The sequence below is a fragment of the Rhizoctonia solani genome, chromosome 7 (genome assembly GCF_016906535.1).
Source record: "Rhizoctonia solani chromosome 7, complete sequence".
Classification (NCBI taxonomy): Eukaryota; Fungi; Basidiomycota; class Agaricomycetes; order Cantharellales; family Ceratobasidiaceae; genus Rhizoctonia; species Rhizoctonia solani.
Window position 1 is genome coordinate 405,372 of NC_057376.1, and position 22,180 is coordinate 427,551.

The window sequence follows — 22,180 nt, forward strand, 5'->3', positions numbered from 1 at the left end:
CATTTAGAATAAATTGAATACCATCATGTGCTATGGTTTCAGTGTGACAGTCTCTAAGAGACCGTGAAACCACTGTTTTGAGTAAAAAGCCAACAACCAATGATGAGGTATTACTGAATCTCTTAGCCCATTTTTTCATATTTACACACAAGATTATACACGATGTATCATACATTTCATTGCTCAACGTCAGTCTTTTCTACTCTTTCAGAAGTTCTGTCTTCTCTCCCAATCTCATTTTGGGACTCCTCTTCCCAGTCGAGATGATGGAAGCAAACCCAAAACGCAATTCCTGCGATAAACTACGATATCCATGCAATACGTTAGATATGCTCGCAATTAGAGACAAGCGAACTTACAGCAGCAATACCGCACCCAGCATACTATTTCAAATCCAGCCTCAATCTTTGTCTGAAATTGGTAAAGAAAGAACTTACGTTCCAAACAAGATAGGGATCCTCACTGACTGGCACCAGTGCCTCTGATATGGCATTCGAAATTGCAGTCGTAAACAGGAACGCCGCCATCACTAGACTTTTCATTCGGAGAGGGGCCTTTGTAAATGCGTACTCCAATCCAGTTATACTAGCAAATCTGTATAACCTATTGAGCAAGCTGACTTTTTGAGCATGAAGGGTACTTACATTTCGGAAGCTGCAATTAAGACATAGGCAGGTGTCTGCAGCCAAACGTTTAGACTGCTGGGGGTGTCGCAATTACTAACAAATCTCCCGCACGGATTCGTACGATAGATCGCATTTTGGAGTACAGCTGTGTACACCATCGATAGGGCGGCCAAGATGAAGCCAAACGTGATACGCTGAATAGGACGTACAACCCATCCCATCCTCCGAAGACCAGGATACCTGAGGCGGCGGTTAAAAAAAGCCTTCCAGTATGATGAAGGATGCAGCTTACACAATACGATCCATTAGAGGAATGATGATAATGATAGCAATGGGATCAATGTTCTGTAACAAATCATTAGGAACACCGTGGGTGCTCATGGTCCCAGCTTGGGAGACAATGTTGTTTGACATCTGGTTGTCTAAAGCAAGTATTTGCGTCAGCTTTTCTGTTGCATACAATTCTGATTTGTGTGCATACATGGAACCCAGTATCTATAAACGTCTCAAGTCAAACCATCTCTTCAGTGATAAGGTATAAAATACTTACAGCGGGAAGAAAATAAAAACCTTGATGGCATTCATTGTTCGCCTCATTTCGTCGACAAAGGTCTAAAAGGTTTCCATAAGTTCTCTTTCAGCTCTGCGCACCATTCAACATACATCATCCCAGGTAGGTAGACCCATCCGTTTCTTTTCTTCACTCGAAAGTGGCTCGCCATTCTCTCCCACCATATTAACGAGGCCAAGTTGACTTGGGCGTGCTTTGTCCCATTTAGCGGGATCACGCATACGGCGTACCGTTTCTACAGGATTCCAGCTCCAAACGTCTTTGTAAACCCGTCTCAGAACCTGGAACGCCTCCAGATGAATAGATCCTCTAGGAGGATACTTGATGTATAAATTTCGCCCCATAAATAGAACCGCAGGGACTGCAAGATACATAATTGTGGGCTTTTGTGAAACCGTTAGTAACAATAACAAGCGAGCCGAATATTTGCTCACAATTAGGTAGGAAAGCCAGAATCCGATGTGCAACTCCACTTCCGTAGTAGCAATGGAAGATAACGAGCCTATGTTTATCATCTAAACCCCATCTACTCTCAGCAGACATCGTCAGAAAACTAGAAATATTACAACGCACCAAATAGAAATACATAAAGACGCGTTGGATAGTAAGATTTGGGTCTACTATGACCTTTTCACCACTAGGCAACGTTTTCACGGTTTCGCGCGAATCCGGAATTTGTTCAGCAACAAGGGGCGATACATTGGACTTGATGGCCCCGGTTGCAAACGCGATAATGGTGATACTGATAATAAACCCGGCAAACGCACCCGTTGGTGAGTGTTGCAGCACGGAAGGGATAGCAGTCGCTGTAAGGATTATATGGCCAATTCCACCCCAAAGAACAAAGACATTGATGGTTTTGAACTTCCCCCAATACTATGGAGGTATATGCGACGTTAGGTTGGCCCTAGCTATCATTTTAAACACTTACAGCATCAGCAATAATTGCGCCGAGGATTGGTGTACAATAGGAGAAGAAATTGTTATAGGTGGTAAGACCAGTTGATGCTTGCTGTCCCTTTCCGAGTGCACCAGGGATTCCGCCGCTGCCCTTAGCAGGTGCACCGGCACCGTTACCTCCAATAGGCAAAGGCCTTTGTCTAGAAGTAAAGATAAAGCTATTAATAGTTGAATCGAGCTAATTGGAGATATACCCACATATAGTTCACGAAGGGGCCGGTTGTCCCATAGTAAGAGAATCGCTCGGCGAATTCAACAATGACAACTAGCCATGCAGAGATAGGGATGTGCCCAGCTACACGACGAAGTGTCCGCTTTTCCTCTTCTGTTGGAATAATAATATCATCTGCGTCCTCGGGCTGATACATATCAGCGCTAGACACGCGAGTAAGAGCATTTTTCTTCTCGTCAAGCGAAGTCCCTGGAGAGCTGGGAGGAATAGCCTGGTGAATAGGATGTTTGTGGGTCGGGTCGACAGCGTCTCGTTTCTGAGCCATTTCGGCCTCCATAGCGACAATGTCGACTGCCGGATCACGAATATCTACTCGAGCGTAGCGCATGGAATGCAAGTTAGTGTTCAACTATTGCTGGATGTACCGGCTCACTCACCTGCCATGATGGTACTCAGCGAACGTGAGAGGGAGGGGAAGGCAAGATATACGCGGTTGACTTATTTTTATCCTGGTCATTATCGGATGGCGCATAGATGAGCACATGCACCCCCCGGCTTCGGTTTGACAGGAACCTCTAGCGAGCCGGGCCCGCTTTTCGATTATGCGCACATAGATGACATGCATCTCAACTACTAGGAGGAGCAAAAAGTATTGGAGTCCTGGGTCGCGAGAAATGTATGAAGTAATTGGAATGCAAGTGGATTCTCCCGGCAACGTCCACCCCACAGGTCGGTTTTAGGCCCAAAGTTTTGGGATACTGGAGACTGCTTCCGTCTAGTCGGCAGCCGAATCCTTGCGTCAATTGAAGTTCAAATACGCGATGGTGCTAAACATAGTCCGCCAAGCAGTCCTGCGAGCCTGAGCACACCATCGCTCATCGGAAGCGCCAAACCGGGTAAAACCATATACCGGACGTAAAACTGACGATTGGGTCAAGAAACTTGTCGCCCATGGCTACACTCCCATTCACGAGCAAATGCGAGGTCGAAGAATTGGATAAAAGCCTCGCTGTATCCTCTCGTTAAGCCAAACCTTTTCACACGATTATCAGGCAGCTGTCATTGATTGGGCTATCACGACGGATATGATCATGATAACGCCGTCTCCAGTCAGCCAAGGTATCCTTTTCAAGGCCAGGGGGCGATATCAGCTAATAATACTACCTCCTGTATTGTTGATAACAGTAGCGCTGCCCATAAATAAGATCGAAGTCACAGACAGAGGATGGAGTGAGATGGAAACAAGGCTTGGCGTGAGTTTGAGTTGACTATGACGAAGTAAATGGCAATAGAAGCGGCAGCACGGATGAAGGAGGAAGAAAGACAGGGTGTGTGCATATACGATTGGCAAATAGTAATGCCTTTTCGTGAAAGCATTGTCCCTGTGGTGTAAACGCCCCTAGTGCCCTATCAAGAAAGTAAATATGAAACAGTGTGAAGATGAAATACCATACTGAAGATAAATTCAAAATGAATAGTTGCCCATCACGATCTCAATGAACAATCTACGAACTAAGGCAGGCTTCAGAGATACTCCTCCCATGTGCACTCTCTGAATGACCGTTAATCTGTGGCATATAGAGAACCCTCCCAATACTTAATTCAAGCCAGATGATGTAAAAAGCAATTAATTGCTTGTCCTTGTTGTCCATGACCAAACTGATTTATCTAAACGCGGGTGCACTCGTGCTTCACGTGACACGCCCTCCACCATGGTGAGCACATACTCACTCTCCCCCAGAAACTCATTAATCAAGTCTTGATACAGTCTCATGCTCTAAGGCCATATCTCGCGGCCGTCCGCTCTACGCTGACGGCAGCAATGACGCTCGAGAATTTCTCGTCCCAGGTGGTCGAGCGACACAACAAGCCCGAAGTCGAAGTCGGCAGCTCGCTCGAAGTGCTCCTCACGCCTCTTGTCATTTCACGTTCCAAGACGGAACAGGTCCTCATCGAGCCCTCGGTCAACTCGATTCGCATGAGCATTCGGATCAAACAGGCAGACGATATTGAACAGATCCTCTGCCACAAGTTTACTAGGTTTATGATGATGCGCGCCGAGAACTTTGTCATTCTTAGGAGGAAGCCTATTCAGGTGTGTATGTCACAATATAATATTTGGACGCGTACACTGACGCGAAATCCATCATGTAGGGATATGATATCTCTTTCTTGATTACCAACTTCCATTCCGAAACCATGCTCAAGCACAAACTCGTCGATTTCATCATCCAGTGAGTGCCCTGGGCATTCAACGCGATTTATGCTATATTTTGGTGCTAGGTTCATGGAAGACGTCGATAAGGAGATATCGGAAATGAAGCTTTCTCTCAACGCGAGGGCACGTATTGTTGCCGAGTCTTACCTGACCGCTGTAAGCCCGTTCATTTCTATCACAACAGATCCAATTTAACGCCCTTGTAGTTTGGTTAGATTCTAGTTACTATGACATTCACGATGGACCTTGTAAAAGTTGCAATAGAAACACACTTAAACTCGATTGGCCCGGGAGTATTAATACGTAACCAATCTACGCAGCGTGAGAATAGTCCAATGATGTATATTAATCTAATCAAGTCTCGCCCGACGGGGCTGCAAGTAGATACACAGGGATGAACAGTTGATGGTGGTGTACCGAATGAGGAATGATCTACAATATTAACAGCCGTAGTATCCTATGCAAGAGCGACACTAAAAAGGTCCTATGAGTAGAATGAGGCCAGTCCATGATAAATACATGTGAGTTCGATAATGACACGAGAAAAGAGTCGAAATGCAACAAGGAAGATGCCCATATTGTTCTTGAGATGAAAATTGTGTGTGAAATATTAGATCCAGTTGGCTGGCCTTGGGCCCATGGCAACTCGGCAGGATTCCTTGGAGGAACAGCTATAGTTGGTGAGCGACGAAGCGATGTGCCATTGTTACCCAGGCCCGCAGCGAGAGCATGGACTTCCATCAACTCTTGCTTGCGAGACATCCCGGATGGTCGCCCCTTGGTCGTCCGCGATCGGTGAAGGCCAGGGGTGGGTGGTGGTGTGACCGTAAAGTTCGATCGCGCGAATCGACGATCGATAGCAGCTTCAAAGGGAGCGGTAAGCTGGAGAGTGAACTCGATGGGAGATGCACCTTCGGTCCTTGGGGCCGGTCGGTTCTCCTTGTCGTTCGTGTACCCTGCCTGTCTTCAGGATGAGGCCGAGCGGGAGACCTAGGCGGGCGGTTAGGGGCTTCGGTCAATGGTGTCGAATTCTCGTTTGAGATTTCGGGCAGGGAGCGAGCTGAAGCTGAAGGTCGCAGCAATTTCCCCTCCAGATTCGCAGTTGATAGTTTAGGATTGACTCCATGGAAATATAGTCTGGCCCGCGACCTGGTGTGAAGTGCACTACGCGATTGAGAAGCACGAAGCCCAGATTTTGTAGACAGATTGGTCAACCCTGATCGGATGGACGGCGACTTGACGATCCTGGATCTCATCGAGGCAGACTTGCTTACCCTGAACGCCTACTAGAGATAGACGACTGCGCATATGCAGACCGTCGGATGGATGACCTCGATTGCTGCGTTGAGGGTGCAAAGTGCGAGGAGGGGATGCGCGAATGACAATCCATTCGTTGGCGCTTCTACTCGAACGGGTTTGCTAATATCGGCGGGTGTTAGTTTTTTAATTGATTTCGACTTGGACTTGATCTTGTCTGGCCGCGATTGATTGTTGCCCTTGCCCTTGCGTAGCAGACTGTTTGTCCGGGACGGGTTTGGAACAGGCATAGTGTTGGTGGGCGGCCAGACCGAACATCAGCCCCAAACGACCGAGCAGTCTTGCGCGATCGTTCCGTTCGGAAACTGCTTCCAGAGCCCCGCCTCGACAGCGTGGAGGTATTGAGAGCCAAGTCAGGCGTACATGGTTGCAACGGGGCCCGTAAAGGCGTAGTTTGCAAGGTAACAGTGGCTGGCGAACTGTGTGCTCTTTGCGCAAGGTTCGGACGAGAAGGCGAACGTGCGGGAACTTTTGGTGGAGCGGACGAAGGGACATGAAGCATGTTCCGAGGCGCCACATTCTCGATATGTAAAGGCTTCAAGATTGGCCGAGAAAGATCTGTCTTCAGTTCAGTCGTGACACCCAGTTCTGGAGCACAGAAGTCGTTTGATGTGATCTCCACTTCCTGAGGGCCTCCAAAAGATTGGATGTCGAGCTGGTAAAGCGAATTTGACCATGAGGACTGCCATGAGTCCTGGGGCACCCAAGAGAATGCGTTACATTGGTCGACAGTGTAAGTTCACTGGCAGATTCCGGAGTAGGCTGAAGTTGGCCAAGCTCATCTCGTTCTTGAGTGTGCAAAGGGTAAAGGGGTGAGTTTGAGCCATCAAGGGATTCATCGATGGTGCCGTGTGACCTATCGGCAAAACTCGTTGCATCTGTGGGGAGATTTTGCCGGACTTCAGCACAAGAATGAGTTGAAATGAAAATACCCCGCTCACCTTCAGTCTGGACTCCAACCATCGGGAACATGTTGGCCAAAGCTTCACGGAGCCGTTCGGCATCCTCCTCAAGAACCTCCGACTCCAAACTATCCAATAACCCAGCCTCGCTAATGGCAGCCATGGTATCCGACACCCCCAATTCCAGACCATCCATCATGCACGGGCTCGAGCATACACCACCATATTCAGAAGGAATATCAATGCTCGAAGCAAAATCTGTGCTGCCACACTCCCGCAGGTTCGGCACGGAGCCAGCTCTTGGCGGGCCGACTGTGAGGTATGATGTGTCGGGTGGCACGAGGGTAGAAGCCGACATGGAGCGAGAATACCTGTCGGATTTGGCATGTCCGTCAATCCCTGCAGGTAAAGAACTGCGGCGCTCATAGTTGTGCGATCTGGAACTCCGAATATGGACAAATTCTCGGTTGATGTCCGCTTCCGTGTCAAGAGGCCAAACGTCTTCTCCACCAAAAGATGGCTCCCAGCCAAACGTGGGGCCAGAAATGAGTGTTGGGGATGAACTGAGGCCAGCGGGTTAGCTGTGACGAAATCAAGAGGGGTAAAGACCAACATTTGAACCGAGCCGCCGTTCCTCCTTCGTGTCGGGCGACGGCTATAGCGGATGAATTGGCGATTAGAGTTTGATGGTATAGCGCAGAGAGATGAGCAAACTCACGAAAATCCACCAAAAGTAGATGGGAGAGGTATGGAGGGGAGAGTGGACTGGCGAGGAGCAGCCGGACGGGAGAGATCTTTGTCTGCTCGAAGATCGGAGGTGCCGGCCCACTGGTAGCTGTGCCGCTTGCCACGAAGCATGGCCTTGGCCTTGTTCACAAATGAGCCCATACCAAACGAGCGCAGAGCTTCAGTCTGCTCTCCCCATTGGCCAAATGGGCCAACGACCGGAGATGAAGGAGTTGTAGAGGAGCATCCAGCGCTGCTGAGATGAACAGGGGCATGTGGGGGTGAATGAAGGTCTGCGTTCGGTGTCATCGTAAAGAGCGTGAGGAGGATTAGGCTGTTAAAACTGGGTAGATATGGGCATAAACGTGTTGTAACTTTGTGATTTGTAGCAGCCGGAGAGGAGAGTCAGACGACCTTGTCCCGGCTTCTGATTTATACATGGGCTTGGTCAAAGTTCCGAAGCTAAAACGAACCCTGATTAGCTAACATAACCTTGTTTCGGTGGCGATACACAGTCGCAAAGAAAAACAAAGATAAAACGTGTACTGATACGGTAAAGTAATTGCTATGCACAAATAAATTAAATGGAAACATCGAAATCGAAATTGGCCAAGAACGAATAGTTAATGCGCCCAGGAACTAGTACCAGCCCTTCTTGCCTGGAGGTTGCATGTTCTTCGAGTAGTCGCGAGTCGGAATGACAGACTCTGTGATATTGAATACTTCAATCGCCCGCTGGAAATACATGCACATTAGCCGGGACCAAACAGGGCCTTGAAAAGGGCACTAACCTTCCACGTCGCCACGTCCAGTTCCATGACCAACTGTCGTTTCTGAATCCCGCCCTCAGCATAGTCGTTTTGATCCGGAGGGTCACATGCGTCTAAAACAACCCTTTAGACCACAAAACGAGACAAATTAAGACTTGCTCACAAATAAACGGCTCATCATCGACGACCTCGAACGCAATCTTGGCATCGCGTATCATAAACGAAACATAGAACATATTTTCGACCGATTGTCCGAAACTAGTCGGGTTGATCACAAACTTGAAAAAGTTGATCCTTTGACATTGTTCCAGCCTTCGATATACCTGTAGAGAAAAGGTTCAGGTGCTTGACTATCGGCGGTCACGCGCACACCCACAAGTCGCTTACCAGCTTGATATTTTCGCTCGTCTCATTTTCGGATCGTTTCAAGTCCTCGGCTGCGAGCTATACCCCCAAAGAGGCCAATTCAACACCCAAGATTCAGCGCAGGGGGAGCGCAGGGGACACCTCCTCGGGTTTGACTTCCTCTTTCTTATTCTTATCAAGCTTAGCGCGTTGTGTCGCCTGACGCTTCTTCTGCTCAACGACAATGGTCCTAGCATAAAATCCATAGCGGGTGCAGCCTTGCTACGCGCCATGATCTTGGGCGTCAACTTGCTCCACGCTAACCACTGGGGTCCATCTAATCCTCATCGTCGTCCTGCTCAGGCTGGACATCTGCACGTCGACCACCCAGGAACGTAACTAGTTGAGCAACAAAGTCTTGGTCGTCGAATCCACCCGCATCGTGTTTAAGAGATTTAGCCTTTTGGGTGGTCAGTGAGGCGAAATTGAGCAGGAGGTGGCTATCGAGTATAGCTTCCGACGGTCCCTTGACTATAATACAACTTTAGTTCCTGCTATTTAAGGTACGATGAAAGCGCCTGTACCTCTGCTGAACGCATCGTTCGCCCTGGTCAAAGCCTGTCTCATATCATCCATACTAATATGCTTCGCATCCTTACCATGCTCTACTCAAATCCAGAAAACTTAATACCAATTCACTCCCCAAACCATAACCCAAAACTCACCAATAGTAGCATCCATAAGTTGCCTGTAGGCAACCCTAACCTCGCGCTTCGCGCTCTCTGGCATATCCGGATCGTACGTCAGAAAGTTCTTGTCCCTCCATCGTGCGTCGCCCGCTCCTTGCCCTTTTGCGTCTGGGTTTGCGTCTTGCGCTGAGTTTGGCTCCAGTCTATATCGCCCATGTCCTCGTCGGATTCGTGTCTGTTTCGACCCGTGGCCTGCGATCGCGGCATGATTTGATTCAAGGGTGTGGTGGCTCGGCTCAAGCCTCTCTCTGCGGCGCGTATTTCATCCAGGGACCGCGTCCGATCAAATGCAGATTGTTTGTGTCGTAAACAAACAAGCGGCGAATTTGAATCCAACAACACAGCGTAATGAGGTCATATAGTGAGGATAGTACATTACTGGACAAATGGAGTATACCGATGCAGGGCAGAAGTCGAGAGCATAAAAGAAAATGAAAAAAGAGAATAAAATGTGAGAACAAACAGAATCATAATACCGAGTCCCGCAAGATGTATATATGTCCCCATACCGTGCAAACAAAACAGAAGAAATGAAAGGGAAAAAAACGAACTAGGTAGGATTACATGCTGACTACGTATCTTTGCTCCAAGGTAAAGAAGAGTACCGGAAAATCAAATCGATCATCTAATAGCCCTCTTCTTCCCCTTTTCCTTGTTTCCATCACCTGGCGTAGGACTCTTGCTTGGGCCAGGTAGGCTCTCAGGAGTGAACGGTCGATACGAAGCTTCGCGCTTGGCAGCGGTTGTGATCGTGAGGGTGGGCACTGTAAGTGTCTTCTTAAAGTATGGGAGCTGTCGTGCAGGAAGAGGATCAACCCAAGTGTCAGGATGAGGTACCGGACGGTCCGTATGATCGTCCGGGAAGCCAAACGATATCGTTTCGCGTCTTGCAAGAGCCGGAAAATCCGATAGAGCGGTTGGACGAACGGGACGAGCGATAACGTGCTGTCGGGCAGAGGAAGGAACGACCTCTAGATCATTATCATCGATCCCCGTATATTCGTCACCCACAACCCGGCACTTGGAGACTAGCGCTCGCCTTTGGAGCCTAACAAGGACCGATTCCAAGTCGTATATGTATACTTGGGAGGGGCCGCAGGTCCAATCACCTGTTCGACTTCTTCAACCGACGCCTCGGACAGAGCGCTCCCCCATCCTTCATCGTCACTATCCAATTCAGCAACAAGTTGCTTGGCCTGTCCGACAACCTCGTCCACACCCCGTCGGCACGCCCCAGCCAATGGGGTCCAAAGTTTCCACATGCCCATTGTGCGGAGCGGAAAGTCGCCATCTGCGCAGTCGTCTGGGTCGTGGCCAATATCGGAATGAGGCGGCGAGGGCAAGGTCGTTCGATGTCTGGTAGGAGAAGCGACACTTCGTGCATCTGGGTCCGAGGGATGGCAATCCGAGTCCCATTCCGAGCCAGCGTCGTCGGAATCGCTCTCTAGGTCGCTTGCGGGGGGCGTCCGGATTCCATCGCTTGGAAGGGTTCGAATCGAATCGTTCCCAAAAGGTCGACTCATTCCACCCACCAGAGCCACCCTGCTCTCCTTTGAGCTCACAGGACTAGCCCAGACCTTCGTATTAGTGGGATTCGACCCTGTCTTGGCACTCGTGGACTCGATTCAACCTTTGACTGGTCAGGACTCGACATGACCCGTACACTAACTGGGCTCGACTCGGCCGACCTTGAGCCCGTATCACGGCGTCCCTCGAGTATTGGATCGTCCTGGTAAACCAATCGTGGGATCCGGCCAAATGCATGCGGGTTGGGGTTTTGAGGAATAACCGATTTCGAGGCGGTACGAGCACGACTCGAAGTCCACTCTGCCCTTCCTCCTCTTCCACTTCCCCAGAGACGTCGACAACCTCGAGCTCAACCGAAGATTCCCCTTCCACCTGGACCACTCAACCTCGACTCTCGAGGCTGCACATGCTCCTTGCCGTCCTCGCCCTCGACCCCGATCTCTCCACCAAACGTATCCTTGATCAAATCCGCAATCCCAGCATAGACAACTTCGAGCCTCTCCCTTCCTCCCTCCTCTTGATCCTCTCCTCCCTTTCTTTGCCTTTTCCTCCCTCCTTCTCGCCTTTTCCTCCCGCCTCGCAGCCTTCTCCATCTTCCTCTGGCGTTTCGCCTCCTTGGCCTCCCACCTGGCCTGTCTTTCTGCATGCCTCTTCTTCCGCTCTCGCTCATTCTCGCTATCGGATTCAGGCGCCGGTCGTTTCTTGCTATTTGGCTTGACAGACTGGTCGTCAGACTCTTGTTCCTCGTCAGACTCTTCCTCGATCGACGCAGCCGCGGCGCCAACCACGAACCGCTTAGGCCAATCAACGCCGAAAATCGCATAATGTCGATCGCATCTAAATTAGACCATACAAACAAATACGTAAGTTTCTATACAGTTACTGATTGAGCAAGGCAGTCGGGAGGGGGTTGTTGTAAAAAGAATGTATGCAACCCACCGAAAGCACTTTATCCTCGATCGTAGAGGGAGCGGATCGTCCTTGTTGGGTTTAGGTAAACTCGCAAAACAGATTTGACAATCTTTTCCTTTACGTGCTACTTTCTTTTCTGGACGAGGTTGAACAGTAGTCGGAGTAGACGTTCGGCGTGGGGCAGCAGGTTTAAGGAATGCACGACGAGTGACTCGGGCTGTGGGTTGCTGAGCTTGGGGTTGGGGCTGGGCCGAGGCATTGGGGCCAGGAGCAGTGAGAGCAGATGCACGAGAGCGAAGCGATCGAGTGGCGCCTTCATCTGATAGTGGTGGGGTAGGAAACTGGCCCTGAGCGGTAGCGGCACTAGCGCCAGCAGACTTCTCCTTCTCCTTGGCCGGGTTCAGACGGGAGGAGGAACGCCTAGATACCGCTTCTGGCGGGACAGAGGGTGAAGGTGTGGATGCGGCGCTATCTGTCGGAGTCGACAACACACTTGCCCTAGTTCGTTTAGCAGGTCCATGCGGTACTGGATCCTTTACAGGGACAGGGATATTCAATGACAAGGGTGCACTACTCGTGTCCGAGTTTCTCGCTCGGAGCTTCAACCTAGATAGCTGAGCGTCTGGGTCGGCATTGAGCATGTCCGCCAGGGTGAGTCGTGACGTCGGACGAGGGGAGAGTGGCGGCGAACTAGGGTTAAGCGAAATCTTAACGCGAGGTGGGGAGTCCATATCCGAATCGTCAGAGATATCCATGGGGGCATCGGTTTCTTCGGCTCCCAACGGCCCAGCGTCTGTTTCCCGGCCATCGTCGAGTTCAATATCAGTATTGGGTTCGGGTTCATGTTCACTGTCGCTAACATCGACGATTTCGGCATCTGTGTCACCGTATGACGTCGTCTCGTGATCCCCCTCGGCTGTGTCTTCTACTCCGGAGGGCACAGCGACCAATGGTACAATGGTACGGCGTGGGGGCAGGGGGGTGTTGGTCGTTCCAGTAAGAGCGCTTGGGTCCTTGGAAGGGCTAGGTTGGTCAGGAGTGTCGGTGGGTTGTGCGTCTGAGCTGGGATTGGCATCCTCTGCTTGCTGTTTCTGCTGCCGCTTGAGAAATTCCTTCTCGCGTTCGGAATCGCTGGTTTCGGGGTAAGTGCCCGGTGGGGCATATCCTCCACGACCAGCTCCCTCACATGTCGCACACAGGCAGTGTTTGTTCTGCTTGCCGACTAGAATGGAATGAGCAAGAGCAAGCCCCAAGACAATAAACAATACCGACAGTAATCTGGCCCATACGATGCAGTAATCTCCTCACCCACAGGTATAGGTCTCAAAACCCGAAAGGTAATGTATTTGCCATCACGAAACAACTCGGCATTGGGATTACAATCGTGCTAGAATTGGATTAGACGATGTTTATATTTCACACGAAACTCACATTGACAAAGCGGGCTGGACCAAGAAAGAGCTGATTGCACCCCTTCTGATGGCTGTAAATGACACTAAAGTCGCGTGATGCCGAGCCGCTGCTTCGCCTGAGTTCGTCATCTTCCTTGTTGGTAAGATCGGCGATACTACCCTTGAGCTCGTGGATCTTCTGGCCCTTGAACTCGGAGCTGATCAGAGTGCCCGCGGCAGCCCCTAGCGGCTGAGTTGCCAATACACACAGCTCCGACTTGCCTGTCTTCCACGTATAACGCGACGTCGAGGCGATTTCGATCTGGCCATTGGGGAGATAGAGCTCAAAGTAGCGGGAAGCATGGGTCGCAAAACAGTTGATCTGCCGCTGCGTCTTTTTCTTTAGATAATCTCGCACGGGGGTAAGCTCCAATAGTGCATCCACCGCAGGTTCGACGAGTTTGTAAGCAGGAATTTCCCCTTTCCCGGCTGGGGAACCGCCAACTTGCGGACGATGCGCAGAATATCCCGCGAGTCGCACTCGGGTAATGGCCGTGTTGGGTCCATTTTATGTACTCCCAGCGGCCGGTCAGACGCAAGTGTGTCGACCAGAATATGGCTAAGGGGCAATTAGCTTCGTTTATTTTCCCTATTCTCCATCGCGTACCTCAAAAAGTCGTCATCCCGCGCCAAATCCTGCGCCTGCATGGTCGCAACCGTCCTCTGCCAACTAATCTTTTTCGGAGCCATCCTGACCAATCCGCAAATAATAAAGAGAAATAAAAGATGATAAAATGTACAGTGCCAGCCCCGGACGAGCGAGGCGGCGAGAGAGAGGCGATGTGGTCGTTCAAACTTGGGTGGTTGGCCGAGATGTCTTGGATTGTTTGTGTCCGAGTCCCATCCAGATTAGGATCTCCCACTCCTCACGCGTGACAAATTCAACGTTTGAAAGCCCGGAATTGCATATCGTCGCCTGATTCATTCAATACAATACGAACAGTGCTTTTTGTTTCAACCACCCAGCCAAAGCGTCAACTGCCTAACCTAACCGTGGGCTGAATCCTATGTTTCACCGTGCTGCCTTGGAACCCGATCGCTTTCTCTCTTCACTGGACTATTGTTGCACGCGCCTATTGTAACGGGTTGCACTGCTTGGTCGGCACGCCAGGCCCAGTGTATCGCACGATCACCACACGTCAGTCAGCTGAGGCATGCTCTAGATCTTCTCCCCCCCTTCGAGATGAACAGAACATCCCTTAATCGTACGTACACTTGTCCACATCACACAGCGTCACCCGGCTATTATCCCTCACGCATATTTAGGGGCACTTCGCCCGGTTATCATCCTAATCCGTCCAATTCTTCCGGCTACGAACCGGCCCCGGGTACAAGGCAAGGCAAGAAAGGTTTTCATATCAGGAACAGGATGACATTGAGCATATAACATGGTGCATGCAGCAGTAACAAAAACGATACAAACGGTGTAGACCACCAACAAAAGGATAGGATTTATTTACTGTGCGTGCTTCTGCTTGCCCGTACGCAACTTCCTGAGGTAGAACTACGGCGAAATCCTCGGTCAGTTTCAAACAAAAAGGACCATAATAAAAAAAAAAAAACACTTACTTCAAGTTCACGGCCCTCAAGAATGTACCCATCAGCACGACCAGACTGGCCTGGTCGGCTGGAAATAGCCGCATAGAGACGGCCAGCAGCGAATTGAGTCTCGAGGAGAGGGTCGATCTTCGCAACTACATGCATTCAAAAATGAGCCGGGCGCTTAAAACCATTCAAACAGACTGGACCCACCCTTCTTGCGCTGCTCCAGAGTACGCAAGACGTGCTTGGACTTTTTCGTTTCCTCGGTAGCAGCGGCACCCTCGGCAGGGGCAGTCTTGGCACCCTTCTTCGTCACAGGCTGAGCGTACTATTCAAAGAGCATAAGTCCCCCAACCAAAACGAGCGGCAAACGAAATGTTACGTACGTGCGCCTCGTACCATTGACGGAAAGGCGTAGCATCAACCTGGATGATCGCACTCTTCACAAGTGTGTTGGTACGAACAAGCTCGTTGTTCGATGCATTGTATACCTTTTCCCCGATCATCATCGAACCAATTCTGATGAATGTAATCCATGTAAATACTCACGACACCGATGATACGAGTCTTCCTCGTAGTCTGCTCAGATCCCCAAGCAAAGTTTCCGCTCTCAAGACGGAGCGCACGGTACTTCAAGTTTCCACCGCGCACGCGCACAGTGTGCACCCGCTTAGGTCCGAGCTTGGTGCTAGCAGCCTGACGACCGAGCTCGAATTTTCTCTTTTTGCGGTAGTGGGGGCGCTGAGCACCGGTTGCGGAGCGTTTGTGACGCGAGCTGCGGGAGATACCTGTGTGGAGTGGTGAGATGAGGATCAACTCAAATGGAATGAGTAGATCTCACCTGTTCATGTGTCCCAATATAAAGATATGCGTGAGGTCATGGTAAGCACACGTTTCGACGACGTATATGTAGCATACACCATCCCTACTCACCCATTTTGTTTTGTCGAGCTTGAGGTCCTAGAAGTCGCCCAAACACAAATTGAATCCGTTCCAACGGAAGTCCGGTGGCTTGGGCGCTTATCTAGCTGGGACTACCAAGTACCATCAACGCAAATATTTTATTCTAGACCGATTGCTAATTTCCACAAACAAACAAAAAGCTCATACACACAGCAGGTTACATGAATAGGGTTGGAGAGAAATGTGCTTGTAGATAAAAGCAGGATTATAGCAAAGCAAAACGATGTCCTGTAAATGTTGGATATCTCTTTTGTATTAATCAACTTGTCTTGACCGCTTCCTTGGAATCAATCTGTTGATGCCCACCGTCAGCCATGGACGTATCCCCACCGTTAACAGTCGGGGCCGCAGTCGAATTCCTCTTCTCTAGCTGACGTTCCAATTCCACGATCCGCTCCACATGTCGCTCATTGGCCTTTTTTAAGTCTTCCACGTCATTTTTTGCTGCACGGCTCGTGCGACTTAGACTCTCCTGCGCATCAGCGAGTTGTCCCTGGAGCCTGCGACGTTCACGTCGTTCGTGATCAAGGTCGTCCTCAATGCGTCTCATATCGTCCCGCGCGCGCCTGAGTTTGTCCATTAGGCGCTGGATTTGAGCGTTGGGGTCTTCTCCGGACCGGGGGATGTCGAGCATTTCCACATCGGCGTCTACTGGCATATTAGTATATATTCGATTTTGGTACGCTTAGAAACATACCAGATGTCCTGCTCCTGGTATACGCCCACATTTCTGCGTGCGCAAGTTAGAATGGATGCGCATTGGATAGATGATAATCGTACCTTGCCTAAGGCTCTGCATAGCAGACTCGAGCGGCTGCCGACTCAATGCACTCGCCTCATCCAAGTTAAGCACTACATCCCGAGCCAAACGAAGGACAAGCGCAGGATTTCTCTCAGTCTTGAACCGTTCGCCTTGTAAACGAGCCAAAAACAAGTAAAGTGGGGCGGCCTCGGAAGGTCGAGATGTTGATATTGCCACTGTAAAGCACACCGCAACTTAGTTATCCATTCAACTATTACCCACTTGAAGTCCAGAGGGAGGAGCAAGCGATAATCCAAAAGAGAGAGAACGTGTTCGAACCTTTGATTCCTTCCAACGCGAGCGCCTCAGCATCCGCAAAACGAGGCTCCTTCTCGGCAGCGATAAGATATTGGCCAGGCTGGCATTGCATATCACGCATAAACTTCAATGTGTTGAGGGCCTCCTCGGATGTGGCGGTCGGACTGAGTGTTTTGGGTGGGTGAGGTGCTTCCATACTCCGAGAACTGCCTATCCGACGGGAGTCATTACTTAGAGCACGCTCACGCCTTGGGACGTCGTCCACTTGCATAGGCGGAGGTGGGGGATAGCCAGGACCAGGCGAAAGAGGCACACGCTCACGAGGCGGGGGGTAAGGCCCAGCTGCCGAGCGAGGTGGGGGATAAGGCGAGTATCTACTGCTCTCACGCGGAGGGCGTGTGGCTCGATCATCATATTCCCGAGCTCGACTTGGCGGAAGTGGTGGATCATAGCGAGGGTCAGAGGTCGTATATCCAGGTGGAGTCATACGTTCCCGTTCGTATCCTGAAGGCGGTGGGTAGTCCCGACTATCCTTCCACCCAATTGATTCCCGGCTTGGATTTCCGCTAAGTGGGTACGACTGTGAGGACGGGCGATCCACAGGCATACGGGGTTCATCACGGTACAATGGACGACCAGCTAGAGCCCTACCATCATCTGGGTAAGGTCGTGGTTCGTGTCTAGGAGGCTCATGTCGGAGGCGAGGAGAAGTGTCAGGTGCTCGGGTCCGAGGAGGTGGCGGAGGGTTATATGGTGGTGGGCCCCGTGGTGCACGTCCAGTATCAGATTCCCTAGTCCAAGAGTTACGTTCGTAAACCACGGGTTGTGTACGACGCGGGCTCCTGGGGCTACGCGGTACATCGGAAAATTGATCGGAAGGGCCCGAGCCATTGTTAAATGGGTGATCCTGTTGGATAAGCTCACGATACTTTTTCATCATCCATTCCGAGCGGCTCAAGGCATCAATCGGCAGTTGGTCGATGTGACCCTGGTTCCGGGCTGCAGCTGCTCCAAGTCGTGTCTCGAACACTATAAATGCTGTGGGTAGGAGTTGTCAGTTTATGTACTTTTAGGAAGAGCCCACCATGAAGCACTTGCCGTGGGGTCGTCCACTGGTAGCTCCAAAGCGAAGAATTTGTCGACTTTACAAGTATTAGTCAATGCATGGGCAAGAACATCGAGATTACTCACACAGGGCCAAACCTAGCGAATTTATTGTCCGCAGGTGTACCATGCACTTCTCCTTCGACATGAACAACAAACCCAGCCGGATCAGAGATATGATCATCACCCTGCCAAACACCCAATGTTAAATCACGTTAAATCTATGACACCGTGTCAATAGAAACTGTGCTTACTGCCGGTGCCGGAGTGGCCCGAACGATGGGGTGAGGCATAAACGTGTCGTAGTCGTTGATCTGTTGGAAGCCGCTCTTTTCGGGATCTGCATTCTGGGACTCGATATAACGGTTCTTCCAAAAATCGTCAACAATTCCAAATATCTGAACGTCTCCAAAGCTGTGTTTGGTTTTGGCGTAGACAGCGTCGCTCTTGAACTTGAACGTTATGAATGCTGAGAGTCATGCTTTAGCGCCCAGACTTTCAGAACAGTAATGATTTAACTACCTTCTCGTTCACCTCGTTCATTAATAAAATAGTGAATCTGGCGTCTGTAGATAGTCAGGATAATGAGCGTATGGGAAGTAAAGTAACACACATAGCTCCGCATTTATTAAGCGCTTGTCGTAGGTCATTGCCTATCATACCACGGGCGTGAACAGCACAAGCAAGATCTGGAGGCTGGTGAAATGTTGAGATATAATATTTAGCGATCAAAATATGTCTTACCATTGGGTATATCAATAATGCACTAAAAGAGGATAGCCGAAGACAGTTGTGGTGGTGGACAAGAAGTGTGATCTTACTCAAAACCCACATGCTGTCAACATGGAACTTCAGGGGCGGTCGTTTCAACTTGGTGCCCAAATCAACCACCATCTCATGTCATAGTCGCAAGTCCGATGGGAGACTTGACCAACAAAAAACGGCCTCGGGCTTACTCAAAGCCACTTGTTATCAATGCCCTTCGCTTCGTGTGGATTTGTTTGGTCATTTGGCTTGAAGTCGGGGTGTTTTATTGGGATTTGCGTTCTTGTCATTGGCCTGATAGTTCAATAAAGGTAGTTAATCTAATGCTAGATATCACGTAGCAGTATCTAATAATGACGGGTGGGGTGATTCGATAGACTGGGCGACGTCCGCAGCCAACACATGTCATGCTTATTGCTGACCCTCAGGTCATTGATCACAGATCCTATCCCGGTCGCCCCACCTGGCTCAAGGTACTTACCCAATTCATTGTCGACTCGAACCTCCGCAAGAGTTGGAAAGCTGCCAAACGTCTATCTCCGGACATCATCATATTCCTGGGTGATATGATGGATGGTGGTCGCTACCGCATGCTTGATGACGAGTGAGCACAAGTCGCGTCTCACATGAAATCTCGTGACTGACGCGCGATCCAGGTACGAGTCATACTATGCACGTTTCAATGCCATCTTTCAGACACGTAACGGTACCCAAAAGTACTACTTGGTTGGGAACCATGATGTCGGGTAAGTATCGTCCTGACCTTTAGTAGACAATCTGAATTCATAGTACGTATTTTCACAGACTTGGATCAAACAAGGCGTTTTCTGCCAAGGCTCGTCAACGATACCTGTCTCACTTTGGTCAGACAAATTATCAAGTGCCTGTTGCGAATCACTCGCTGGTTTTCATCGACGCTCCTGGCTTGGTTGAAGAGGATTACGTTCGCTATGAGCAGGATGAAGCATTCGAGGATTGGACTGGGATGCCTGGGGGTACGATTGAGTATGTTAATCGACTAGCCCAAGGTGTGTGTCTAGAATTTCTCCACAACGATAATTCCGCTTGAACCAGAGCATTTTAGAGGCGAATCCACGACCCAGAATACTATTCACACACATTCCTCTGTCACGTTCTGCGCTAGCTACCTGCGGCCCTCTCAGGGAACGGGGGTCGATACAGCGTGGCGCAGGTGTGGGGTACCAAAATCTTCTGGGTAGACATACCAGCCAATTTTTACTTGATAACATTAAGCCATTGGTAGTCTTTAGGTATGTGCTCGTATTGAATCCGTGTCTCAACTGCCAATACCTCAACTTAGCGGGGACGACCACGACTATTGTGAGGTTCGGCATCCTATCGGCGACGATTCGGGTCAAACAGTTCGAGAAATCAGTGTCAAATCTTTCTCGATGGCTATGGGTATTCGTCGGCCAGGATTCCAACTTCTCTCACTGGTAGCTCCGGATCCATCCAGCCCTTACCGCCAAACGTTCGCCGATACACCCTGCCACCTTCCAGACCAAATGCACATATATACTCACGTATATGCTATTTTTGGCTTTATCAGCATTCTCGTTTTATCCTATCTCAATGCGAAGCAACCAAAAACCAAAAATCGGCCGGCCGAGCTTGGACTACTCAAGGTTCCTCAACGTGGACCTGGTGTTCCACTGTTGCGGAGCGCATCGTTAAACGTGCCTTCTCCCCGCGTGTTGCGCAGCCGACCTATGACGCCAATAGGAAGCCCTATGATCCCCTCTTCACCTGTGTTGTTTGCCGCTACTGTCGATGACGAGGACGAGATTTCGTATCCTCCATCTCCTAACACTGCTCCAATGACTCCTGGTAGCTTTTTCGACCTTGGTGAAGACCACGCATTTAGCCTTCCTTCGCCGGTAATGACATCTGAATCGCAAAAAAGAAAGTCTTTTTGGACGCGCACAAAAGAACGAAAACGACCCGGGTGGACCGAAGCAAGACACCAACCATGGTATAACTCGCTCCGAAATTTATTTGATTTGATCGGCTGCTCGAGCTTATGCTCGAGTTCGCAACGAGGATTCGTTGGGCGCTTGGTTGTAGATTTTGGATCGTGTGCTTGGCCGCCAGTGGCCGCCCTTATACTTATCTGGATTTCGTTGTTTTGGTGGTAGATTGTGTCATACTAGCTATACGCACGCTGTATTCCATCGCTTTTGTCAAGTTTAGAACTCGCTTTCCCCTATTCATCACTATGCTCATGGCAATGCGGCCGAAACTGGCCCGAGTTTATTTGTGTGTTCTATATTCGCGCCCCACCTCACCAGTGGTCGGATCATAGTCCCTCTGCTCATCTATACCTGACCCAACCCCATTGAATAACAGAACTCCAATCTTCAGAGACCGGAACTCACCATAGTGCGTGAGCACCCGGAACTTCGTATTTGTTTCAGCTCGTCGCTTGGCTCGATCGCGGCAATATATAACCCAGCAGATTGTCGAGATGGTGTCTCTCCAGGCTCAGACCGACAACATGTCGTCTCCGATCTCCACCTCGACATTGAGCTCGTCTTCCGAGTACTCACTTTCGACAGTATCGACGTCGACGTCAAGTGTCGATTATCTAGGGAGTGGGTTCAATGCAAGCCGTGTAATGTGTATGTGCATAGGTGCATGTATGCGCGCCAGAAGTGCTAAACTATTTCCTTCTTAGATCGCCCTATGAACTCTGCTGGTAAGGCTTATCGTTGGACCCGATTTTTCTGTTGATTATTTCTTGTTTATTTTAGACATCCCTCGCGTGAAAGATATGCATGTAAGCTGCCAGCCTATATCCAGATACTCTTCCACCTAACAATGTTTCTTTCAGCATAATATCCTAAAGTCTTCTTCCACGGCCGCCATGCTCCGACAATCTCTCTTCCACCTACACAGACGCACATTTGTTGCTTTCATCCCGGCCAAGCCTAGCCCCAATCGTACCGCCACTAAACCACTCATCATCGGCTTTGCAACGGCCCACATAGCACTACACGGCCTCGACATTCCACCCGAAATAACGGTTGTTAATGTCGCAGTCGATACACTCTACCGGCGACATGGGATAGGCGAAAATCTCATTCGCGCAGTTACAGCAAGTTTATTGATGTCCGCGACAGCCGGCGCCCCGCTGAAGGAGATGCGCTGGTTTCTGTCGAGTTGAGGGAGAGAAACCCGGTTGTTGGATATTTTCAGAAGCTGGGATGGGAGAAGGAGGAAGTTCGGAGGAGTTGACTCGCTGGGGTAAGAGCTTTTGACTCGAGTCAATCGTGAGACCTGGTTTGGCTGACTTCCCCCTATAGCGCATTCCGATACAGTTAGATTAAGTAGATGGATTAATGCCCATCAGCTTTGAATATGATTGTGTCTACTGTGTACTACTAGATTAACTTATGGTTATGACCCTGGCGACACTACAACCCATGTTCAATTGTATGTATGTTTCTTAGAGCTATTTTGGCTAGTGAAATCAACCGAAT

General features: G+C 49.9%; 5 protein-coding genes across 5 annotated transcripts; 2 read left to right on the forward strand and 3 right to left on the reverse strand.

Annotated features, from left to right (window-relative positions):
• Positions 1–176: 176 nt before the first annotated feature.
• On the reverse strand, positions 177–2,773 carry RhiXN_06296 (peptide transporter PTR2; the record flags this gene model as incomplete). Its single annotated transcript, XM_043326112.1, has 13 exons — positions 177–302; positions 360–383; positions 438–594; positions 645–866; positions 919–1,048; positions 1,108–1,121; positions 1,177–1,238; positions 1,290–1,580; positions 1,632–1,712; positions 1,771–2,073; positions 2,129–2,297; positions 2,356–2,698; positions 2,767–2,773. The coding sequence occupies 13 exons, from the start codon at positions 2,771–2,773 to the stop codon at positions 177–179; spliced, it is 1,929 nt and encodes a 642-aa protein (XP_043181544.1).
• Positions 2,774–4,041: 1,268 nt separating this feature from the next.
• RhiXN_06297 (actin-related protein 2/3 complex subunit 4) lies at positions 4,042–4,742 on the forward strand (the record flags this gene model as incomplete). The annotated part of the gene is made up of 4 exons (XM_043326113.1): positions 4,042–4,044; positions 4,098–4,424; positions 4,484–4,563; positions 4,613–4,742. The coding sequence occupies 4 exons, from the start codon at positions 4,042–4,044 to the stop codon at positions 4,740–4,742; spliced, it is 540 nt and encodes a 179-aa protein (XP_043181545.1).
• Positions 4,743–4,979: 237 nt separating this feature from the next.
• On the reverse strand, positions 4,980–13,936 carry RhiXN_06298 (non-structural maintenance of chromosome element 4; the record flags this gene model as incomplete). Its single annotated transcript, XM_043326114.1, has 24 exons — positions 4,980–5,429; positions 5,459–5,763; positions 5,822–5,966; positions 6,064–6,519; positions 6,585–6,763; positions 6,806–7,329; positions 7,380–7,421; positions 7,485–7,826; positions 8,139–8,227; positions 8,284–8,375; positions 8,426–8,585; positions 8,650–8,706; positions 8,770–8,889; positions 8,978–9,138; positions 9,192–9,272; positions 9,333–9,548; positions 10,022–10,376; positions 10,466–10,922; positions 11,061–11,720; positions 11,823–13,017; positions 13,068–13,182; positions 13,227–13,613; positions 13,685–13,805; positions 13,854–13,936. 24 exons carry the CDS (start codon positions 13,934–13,936, stop codon positions 4,980–4,982), a joined length of 6,792 nt encoding a protein of 2,263 aa, XP_043181546.1.
• Positions 13,937–14,702: 766 nt separating this feature from the next.
• RhiXN_06299 (ribosomal protein S8e) lies at positions 14,703–18,809 on the reverse strand (the record flags this gene model as incomplete). The annotated part of the gene is made up of 15 exons (XM_043326115.1): positions 14,703–14,750; positions 14,816–14,940; positions 14,999–15,116; positions 15,175–15,279; positions 15,338–15,576; positions 16,058–16,399; positions 16,449–16,481; positions 16,532–16,729; positions 16,776–17,832; positions 17,896–17,953; positions 18,003–18,103; positions 18,170–18,384; positions 18,438–18,481; positions 18,529–18,611; positions 18,660–18,809. 15 exons carry the CDS (start codon positions 18,807–18,809, stop codon positions 14,703–14,705), a joined length of 2,916 nt encoding a protein of 971 aa, XP_043181547.1.
• Positions 18,810–19,087: 278 nt separating this feature from the next.
• On the forward strand, positions 19,088–21,864 carry RhiXN_06300 (uncharacterized protein; the record flags this gene model as incomplete). The annotated part of the gene is made up of 12 exons (XM_043326116.1): positions 19,088–19,284; positions 19,337–19,426; positions 19,485–19,708; positions 19,945–19,951; positions 20,002–20,172; positions 20,251–20,578; positions 20,892–20,957; positions 21,048–21,080; positions 21,157–21,319; positions 21,376–21,396; positions 21,452–21,477; positions 21,532–21,864. 12 exons carry the CDS (start codon positions 19,088–19,090, stop codon positions 21,862–21,864), a joined length of 1,659 nt encoding a protein of 552 aa, XP_043181548.1.
• Between the last annotated feature and the right edge of the window lie 316 nt (positions 21,865–22,180).